The sequence below is a fragment of the Penaeus vannamei genome, chromosome 3 (genome assembly GCF_042767895.1).
Source record: "Penaeus vannamei isolate JL-2024 chromosome 3, ASM4276789v1, whole genome shotgun sequence".
NCBI lineage: Eukaryota > Metazoa > Arthropoda > Malacostraca > Decapoda > Penaeidae > Penaeus > Penaeus vannamei.
Genome location: NC_091551.1, coordinates 22,691,214 through 22,701,213, shown reverse-complemented (window position 1 = coordinate 22,701,213; position 10,000 = coordinate 22,691,214). Strand labels below are relative to the sequence as shown.

Here is a 10,000-nt window from a genome sequence, read left to right as displayed (position 1 = left end):
ACAATAATAAGGAAATGGATCATAATACAAAAAAACAAAACAAAAAAACATGAATATCCATCCTAAAGAGAATAATGATAGTGATGATAATGATAATGACAGTGATGATAACTGCAACAATAATAATAACAAGAATAATAATGATAACAAGACTAATAAAATGTTATTAATAACAATACAGACAACAGCACAAACAACAATAGTAACAATGATTTTAGTAATAATAAAGGTAACAATGAAATCATTGATAATAATAATGATGATAATGGTGGTGGTGATGATAAAGGTCATGATAATGATGATGATGATAGTGGTAGTAGTAGTAGCAGTAGTTGTCGTAGTAATAATAATGAAATCCTTCCCTCTGCCCGCCAGTTCCCCCAATGCCAGCCAACTGCACCATCATCAAGGAATCTAGTGACTTAGTGTCGCTCAGCTGGGCTCTTCCGCTCACAAACTGCGCTGTGTACACTTACAACGTCAGTTGGCTGTGGGAGGCGAAGTGGAACGGGTCCTTGGCCGACGAGGACTGGGACACGACCGGGCAAATGAGTTACACTATCAGTGGCATTCGGCCGTATAGCGAGGTCCTGATTTCCATCAAGGGCAAAACTGCATCGGGATACGGTCCGGCTCTAGAGTGCGAGGCCCTGACCGCTGAATACTGTAAGTTAGGGAGGCGAAACGGTCTCTGTAATTCTCAAAGTATGGATTGTACATCTGCGGCGCTAGAGTATCATGTGGCTACATAATCATAATCATAGATGTGACCATGTACATATCAACATTTGGAAGCAATGGATGTAGTTTTCTACGTCTAAAGTAATAGTTTCCAGCCATAATTCTCAAGGTTAAAATGTTCGTCATTGCCCGAGGCGGCGTTTCTTTACTCTCGCAGTTCCGAGCGCCCCGAGCATCGTTAATGTGACAGAAGGATCAAACTATTTGTCCGTAACTTGGGAGCCTCCTGAGGAGCCGAACGGAGTCATCCAACGCTACAGGATCACGCGAATCGGCGACGACGGAGAGGAGGAGATGCAAGAGACTGACGGAGACACTTTGACGGCGAGGGTGTATGGCACAGCTGCTTGCCATAACTACACTCTCACCGTTGCCGCAAAGACGGCGAGGGGGTTTGGGGCTGAATCCAACAAAAGGGTTATTTATGTCACAGGGGAAGGTGAGACGCAGTAAACTGAGGACCAAAATTTAAAAAAAGGAAAAGTAAACGCTTGCACTCAAATGACTGGTTATAGAGTAATCATGGAAATGTTAAACAGGTCACTTATTCTTTAAGCGCTCAAAGAAACGATAATCTTTCTTAAATCCAACACAATACCGCCATGTTATCGCTGAGCAGTACCGGTTCATTAACTCAACTTCAGACTAACACTCTAACATTTTCCTAACATACATCCATCCTTATTGCAGCTCCTTTGGAAACTGTGACATGTGATGGAGCAGCTTCTAGAAACTTCACTGTTATGTGGGACCATGGAAGCGTCACCTGCAAGGATCAGTACTACTATATCACCTGGAACTCTACTGTTAAGTGGTCAGCTGATGAAGGTAATGGAACACTATACTACTGGATAAATTATGTTGATAGATAGATAAATAGACAGATATGTTGACAGGTAGACAGACAGATATGTAGGCATATAGACTGATAGATAAGAACATAGATTGATAGATACATAAACAGAAACACACAGCACCGTGTACGCAAAGATGAATAGAAAAACAGCCACGTTAGGAAATGAAATGAAATCTTAACATTACTAACTCGTCAATATGTCAGAAACACAATTTAATGTTATTTCTTATTGTTGTTTTCCTTTTTATCGATAAACAGGTTGATAGTTTGACATAAGATAGCCTGATATGTTAATACACGGATAATTAGGTAAGTAAGGAGGTAGGCAGATAGATAGGTAGATAGAAAACTAGATAAATAAATAGACAAACCAAGGAGAATTAGGCACATAGACAGAAGGATAGAGAGACAAATAACCAATTAAATCTTAAGTCGGATAAACAGAGATCTCGACAGATAGATAGGCAGAGATAGTTTTCTTGAACGATGCTTCTCTCCTCAGACCAAGGTGAAACAGAGGTTCCCGGAAACGAAACGGCGTACACCTTCCTCGACGCGACGCCCTACACTGAGTACTTCGTGTGTGTGGCCATCACGAAGGACGCGGAGGGGGGCGTGTGCTGTGACCACACCACGGCGGAGGATGGTGAGAATTTGTCAGTCAGTGGTGCTGGTTTCGCTTTGGTTTCAGTGCTTTTCCATTGCGTGGGTATGGAACGGCCAATACATATATAAATCTTATATATACATACATAGGTACACACACACACACACACACACACACACACACACACACACACACACACACACACACATATATATATATATATATATATATATATATATATATATATATATATATATGTATACATATATGTGTGTGCGTTTTTGTGTGTGTACACATTTATTTATACACACACACACACACACACACACACACACACACATATATATATATATATATATATATATAATGAATTTACGTACATATATATATATATATATATATATATATATATATATATATATATGTATATGTATGTATATATATACATATATGTATGTATATATATACATATATATATATATATATATGTATATATATACATATACATATATATATATATATATATATATATATATATATATATATATATATATATATGTGTGTGTGTGTGTGTGTGTGTGTGTGTGTGTGTGTGTGTGTGTGTGTGTGTGTGTGTGTGTGTGTGCATGTACACACACACATATATATAAAATTATACGCACACACCTACACAAAGTACAACTTCCATTTATACCTAACCGGCAACCCCCCCGCTGGCAGGGCCCTCGGCGCCAGTCATCAAGGAAATTTCCTCCTTCCGCGGAGACGTTCGCATCAGCTGGTCGCCTCCTGAAGAAGCCAATGGCGTTGTGAGGAACTACAATGTTTCTTGGGAGAGTGAGGACGCCGATCCGGGGACTCAGGAGTTTGATGACGTAACTGAAGGATTGGTTGTCGGTCTAGAAAAGTGCCATACTTACACCTTCTCTGTGGCCGCTGGCACGATCGTCTGGGGGAATAAATCGGAGACCAGAGAGGTGGAGGTTGTTAATTACGGTAAGTTTATCTCGTGCCTTGCTGTTGTAGTGACGAAGTGTCATTTTTCCTGCCCTTTCATTCTTCTTGTCGCCCAGTTACCGTTTGTTGCTGAAAGTCCATCTATTTCTCTCATTGAATGTCTTCCGCTTTCCTACCCACCTACTACTTCCCTTTCCCTTTCCACCCATTCTGGTTGTTTTCTTATCATACTGTGTATTAAGAATTCTCTATCTCTGTGCTTTAGTGTGGTCTTTATTGCTTCTCGTTCTGTTCCTGTTCTTCCCACCATTTAATCAAACGCCTCCATAGCAATGCGATTCTATGGCTTATATTTCTTCCATGGCTTTGGTTTTGATTTTGATTTTTATCCATATAACGTATATATGTATGTACAGCGTATTTTATATTCTTACCCATTTAACGAAACCGACTATAGAAACGGTTTTAATGCTTCGTTATTTTTTTGAGATGGTTCTTTTCGATAAAGGAAATCCTTGCTAATGTGTTCCCTTTTATTCTAGATCACACCAGCCATCCTCACTAACGCTACTTTTTAGGTAGTAAAATTGTGTTAACATATACTTTGTTATTCATTGAGATTTTTCGCTTTATCTTTAGACCTTGTTATTATTTTTTTTCTTCTAATATTGTGTGTTTACTATCAATACTTTATCTTTTGCGTATAATCTATTGTCGCTGTTTCTGCCCCTATGCTGAAGCCTATCATATTTTCTAATAATCTTTTCAAACAGGGAGACAGGGTCTGGTGATTACATACTCTTAATGAATACCTTTATTAACATCCCGTCGTTCTGCCTTCTACCATCAGCGAAGCTATTTTATTCCAACATACCTTTTTTTGCCTGTCATTCTACTTGGTCGTTATATGAAAATTTCATTTTTATCTTATAAGAAGTTTTTATTAGCCAATGAAACGATGATGCAAGTCTTGATTAGTCTTCGTTAAACTTAAACGGAATTCCTACTTGCTCTTAAAATAAAAATGAAAAAGCTCTCTTGTCACCTCTTGCCTTATGCCATTTAATGTCATTTTCATCACTCTCCTTATTCTTCGCTTTCGTTCAAAATCATGATTTATTGTTTATTTGGAAGTCCTTGTTTTCTTTTATATTGTGTTGGAGATAGGTTAACATGTTTCGTAACTTTATCTTTCTTTTACAAGTTGTTTGTCACCTTGCTTATTTCGCCTTTGCTTAACCTTTTCACGACATTCCACTTTCTGCATTCACTTTATCCTCTGTTGCTTTTCCTACGGTCATCCTCGCCACAGCCCTTTCCACTGCTCTCTTTAATATGGCTGAGACGTCTTTTCTTACATTTCTTACATGCGCTTGGACCTGTACGGAACTCATATTTTTATTCAGGCATGTTACTTATTTCCTTTTATACCTTGGCCCTTCCATGTCCACAGCCGACGTGGATGGTGTCGCTGCCACGTGTTTTACTACTATACGTTTGTTTTATTAACACCGTTCTGCAGTACTGAGCTCACCACCCAGGGGCCAGATTTAAGAACATACGATCGTATAACATTTACCAGCGATGGCAAAGCGGGATCCACGAAGAAATGGCAATTTGGATCAGCTGAGTTACAATCGTAAATCGACTCATTCTTATGGTTCCACCAATTCCACCAATCAGCGAGCAGTATACGTAATCTTTAGGTTCCTTCGACCAATCACGTAACAAGTAAACAGAACTAGACAGCGAGAGTTTAAAAATAATTGTAACAGCTAAAACACCACTTAAGCACGTAGAAAAACATTTATTTGATTTTATCCATATGCGTTATACATTTACCGTATAAGTAGGAACCACTACAAACTTAAATTAATATATTATTGTTTACCTCTAACCAAAGACAGTCCACAAGGTTTTTATTTACTTATTTATTTTTCATCATTGAACAATGAACCGGACCAAACATTTTTTTATTCATCACCATCTGTCATTAAAGGAAATATTTCAAGCTCAATCTTGCCCCATGCGCTTTGGAATTCATTGTCAAAATGCCGACAGACAGAAATTGCTATACTCATTTAGCGTTGGTATCGCTAGTTTATATATCGGCAAAGTAGTTTTTTCTTTAGAATTTCTAATAATCATGCCAGAGAAGAAGAATTCTTTAAGAGTTGACTTTTTCTATTCATTCCATGCATTCTAGTATAATATAGGCCTATATTTTTACGAGAATTCGTGTGGATTCTATTTTTGCTAGTTTTATGTGAAATATGCATTTCTTCGCCATGTCCATATTGTGATATATGTTTATCATCATATTAGTTGTATCTGGTAAAAGCAAAAAACACACACAAAAAAAAAGAAAAAAGAAAAACAAGAAACAAAGAAAAAAGAAAAATGAAGAAAAAATATTTGCATAGATATTAATTTTTTGACATAACACGTGGCGATATCGTCTTCCGAGAAGTTAATGCTCCGACCACTGGTTGAATGTACTATGGTATTTCCGAAGGCAATGTTTTAGTGAATACCAACGCTGTCTGTTCACTATGGTAACTATAATTACCAATGCCTTTACCATCGTAAATACGTTAGCGAATAAGGCCCCTGGCCTGCGGTCCTCATCTCGTCCATTACATTGAAGGCTGGTTTTGTATACATGATTAGGGAACTTTTCTTGTTTCTCTTTCTGACCGATGTTGGTGTGTGTGATTGAATTATGTTTAGGTTCCTTTAGTCGTATCTAGTCTTCGTAATATGATATGCATTAATCCTTTTACCACTTTTTTCACTACAGTTTAAGGTACTTTTAAGACAGGTAGCACAACACTTTAATGGAAATCATATTTGGCAACTACTGTGTTAAGTCCCCGTGTCTTTGCTGTTGTTTATTTATTTATTTTTTAGATGTCAACGATTTGACTTTTTCCTGCTTTTTTATTTTTATTATTATAGCCAGTTGCCTATTTACAAAGGAAATAATATTAATAATACTGATAATAATGATAATAAAAATATATCCGCACAAATTCGCTGGATGAAAATCGTATTACTAAATGACGTCATCCCTTTTAGCCAATGAGGATACACCGTGAGATATCAGATATAGGTAGACACATAATCATTTGGATATGATAATCAATATGGTTTTAATAACCAGAAGTAATGCAAAAATAAAACTTTTTTTCTTTATGATAATGAGGCGTTCCATACCACAAACATCCATGGAAATATTCTAGGTATAGTTTTTTATTATCATTATTATTTTCAGACCAACAGACCAAATGGCAATGGTGCTACCTCTTCTTTAAATACCTTGCTCCTAATTAATACGAACCTTTTGTCCTTTGTGTCTATATTCAGCATCCCACCTCACTGATTCCTATTATGTATGACATTTCTTCTTCTTTCTCTCTCTCTTTTTTTTTTCTTTATATACTGTATTCTCGCGTGTTCTTGTTTTATAAATATATTGATATTTTCAGAGGCTTACTACTAAATCTGTTAGTAACCAGATCGTTCTACTGAATACTGATAAACTGTCTCTGTATATCATATTACCTAATTCTCTGTCTGCCTGCCCATCCACCCAAGCTAACAAGCAAACAAGCAAGTACTCATCCATCCATCCACACACCCATCCATCCATCCATCCACCTATCCATCCACACACCCACCCATCCATCCATCCACCCACCCATCCATCCATCCATCCATCCACCCACCCACCCATCCATCCACAGACCCATCCATCCATCCATCCATCCGTTTATCCATCCACCCATCCATCCATCCACCCATCCATCCACCCACCCACCCATCCATTCACACACCCATCCATCCATCCATCCACCCACCCATCTATCCACACACCCATCCATTCACACACCCATCCATTCACACACCCATCCATCCATCCATCCACCCACCCATCCATCCACACACCCATCCATCTACATATATGTATCTTTACCCTTGTCTATTGCCATATCATATGCTTACCGGGTATGCCTCTCACGAAAATCTCGCCAATATGTCTCCTTAAGCCCTCTCCTCTTCCCTTCAGTCGACAGCGTGACCTGCATTTCTGGAGGCACAGACAGGGTTCTTGCTCAGTACGAATTCGCGACCCAGAATTGCGGGTTCAACATGCGGAACACGAACTGGAAGGTCAACGTCCTGTGGAACAATAACACATGTAGGTCCTCTTGCTTCACTCGGCGGTGGGTATGGTTGGTTTGATGAGCTCTGTTTATCTTAGCCAAACATGGGTGAATGTGCGTATACTTATGAATGTAAATACATTTTTATATGTATCTATGTGTGTGTGTGTGTGAGAGAGAGAGAGAGAGAGAGAGAGAGAGAGAGAGAGAGAGAGAGAGAGAGAGAGAGAGAGAGAGAGAGAGAGAGAGAGAGAGAGAGAGAGAGAGCGTGTGCGTGCGTGCATGCATGTATCTTTTTTATCCAACTATCCATCCATCTACCTATCTCTATCGCCGTATAAATCTGCCCAGGGTCGCAATCCACCTCCGACGACTCCAGCCCCGCAACTGGCAGCTTCACCGTGCCGGGCCTGGAACCTTTCTCGCAGGTGGAGGTGTGCATGAGCGTGCCAGGCAGGGACGAGGAAAAGGCCTGCTGCTCCGCTACCACAGACGAAGCTGGTAAGGAGTCGCTTGCTGACCAAAGCTGTTCGTTTATCGTTATTATTTCCATTATTACTTGTGTGTGTGTGTGTCTGTGTATGTGTGTGTGTGCATGTGTGTGCGTGTGCGTGTGCGTGTGCGTGTGCGTGTGCGTGTGCGTGTGCGTGTGCGTGTGTATGTGTGTGTGCGTGTGCGTGTGCGTGTGTATGTGTGTGTGTGTGTGTGTGTGTGTGTGTGTGTGTGTGTGTGTGTGTGTGTGTGTGTGTGTGTGTGTGTGTGTGTGTGTGCGTGTTTATGTGTTTGTCCATTTAAGTATTATGTGTATATACTTTCTTTTCAGGGGGATGAGGGGTCATTTGTGACACGATGTGCACATAGTTGATACATGATAGTAAATTGGTAAAAAAACAAAAGGTCTCACTTAAAATGTGCATCTTTGACTCTATTTAACAGTGAAATATGAAGCGTTCCAGGCATGCTTAATGGGGAAGAGTATTTTTATATCATTTTGATTTTGTTTTTCTTTTTCCTTTTCTTTCTTATTCTGTGTCGTCTCTCTCCTCTCTTCTTCTTTGCTTTACCTCCATCCTTAAATTTTCCTTGTCCTCTGTCCTTCTTTTCCTATTTTACTCGCCCCTTTCTTTCTCCTTTCTTCACCCTTTCCCCTCTTTCAAATCCCTCCTTCTAAATTCGTCTTCCTTCCTCCCTTCTCTCTTCTTTATCCTCTATCTTCCTCCTTTCTCACTTCTTTCGTCCTTGTCTTACATCTCCCTCCTTTCGCCCTTCTCATTCCTTGCCTCCCTCTTTTCTTCACTTATTCATTCTTTGCTTCTTCCTTCCCTCTTCCCCCATTCTCCTTCCTTCTCTCCCTACCTTCTTCACATCTTCCTCCTCCCTCCCTTCTTTTCTGTTCCTTCTTCCTTCTCTCTCCCTTCTCCATCCTTCACCCTTTCTTGTTTCTCCTTCCTTCCCTTCTTCCATCTTTCCTGCTCCTCCTTCCTTCCTTTTTTTTCTGTTCCCCCTTCCTTCTCTCTCCCCTCGACTCCCCTTCCTTCCTTTCTGTTCCTCCTTCCTTTCTCTCTCTTCTTCCCCTTGCTTCCTTTCTGTTTCTCCTTCCTTCCTTTCCCCCTTCTTTCCTTTCTGCCCCTCCTTCCTTCTCTCTCCCTTTTCCCCCTCCCTTCCTTTCTGTTCCTCCTTCCATCTCCCTCCTCCCTTCCTTTCTCTTCCTCCTTCCTTCTCCCCCCCCCCCTTCCTTCCTTTCTATTCCTCCTTCCTCCTCCCTCCTTTCGTCCTCGTCCCCATAGTTCCGGACGAGCCGAGTGAGGTGATCGTATCCAAAGTCACCAACACAACCGCCCATATCTCCTGGACGATGCCCCTTCACGTGAACGGCGCCATCAAGTCGTGGGAAGTGACCCTGCGAGGAGATACCGACAATGAGGAGACAGAGAACGACGTTGAGGGGGAGATGATGTTCTTCGACGCTACTGACCTCACTCCTTCTACGAATTACGAGGTTACAGTGAAGGTTAGTTAGCGCGGTGACGGGGTGGGGTCATGCGGAAGATCGTGTCGATAGGTTATGTTCTTGATTTTTTTTTTTGGTCTTCGTTGGTCTTTTCTAGCGCTGTTGGGGCTCTGATAGTGATGGCGATCGATCATAACAGCTGATTATATATGGCATGAACACATTAGTATTGTTTCCAAGTCAGTCTCTCTCCCTCTCTCTCTATCACACACACACATGCACGCACGCTCGCTACACTATCATTGTATTGGCCTTCACATCTCAGGAAGTGACCCAGTAGCATCTTTAAATCTTGACCTCAGAAACTGCCCCAGCTGACGCGCATAACAACTTTAGGGGCGGAGATATTATTAAACTTGCCAAGGCCATTTTTAACATTAAAGAGAGATGCCAATAAATCAGGTTTTGCAGAGAGGCCGGTTGGAAGGAAGGGCCGCCAGAGAGATTTCTACTTGACACTACATTCTTTGTGTCGTGCATAAGGGCCCGCTGGAGAGGTTTCCACTTAACACTTCACCTGCTTTGTGTCACTTACCTTTCTTCAGTCGTTTAACACGAGTTAATGAACTAATAAAAGGCATCCATTTAAAACTGTCACTCCAGAAAAAAGGGCTTATTCTACTTTTATTTGTGATGTCCATTTGCTAACCTTTATGTGTACT

At 40.5% G+C, this 10,000-nt stretch overlaps 1 protein-coding gene across 1 annotated transcript in view; it reads left to right on the top strand.

Moving 5' to 3' along the window:
• The window catches only part of LOC113804095 (phosphatidylinositol phosphatase PTPRQ), a 24,052-nt gene that overhangs the window by 11,672 nt on the left and 2,380 nt on the right, over positions 1-10,000 (top strand). The window contains exons 4-11 of the mRNA XM_070142453.1: positions 376-666; positions 899-1,180; positions 1,432-1,569; positions 2,100-2,243; positions 2,925-3,200; positions 7,231-7,362; positions 7,679-7,828; positions 9,115-9,338. Coding sequence (XP_069998554.1) covers positions 376-666; positions 899-1,180; positions 1,432-1,569; positions 2,100-2,243; positions 2,925-3,200; positions 7,231-7,362; positions 7,679-7,828; positions 9,115-9,338 — 1,637 coding nt within the window. The remainder of the gene's footprint in view (positions 1-375; positions 667-898; positions 1,181-1,431; positions 1,570-2,099; positions 2,244-2,924; positions 3,201-7,230; positions 7,363-7,678; positions 7,829-9,114; positions 9,339-10,000) is intronic.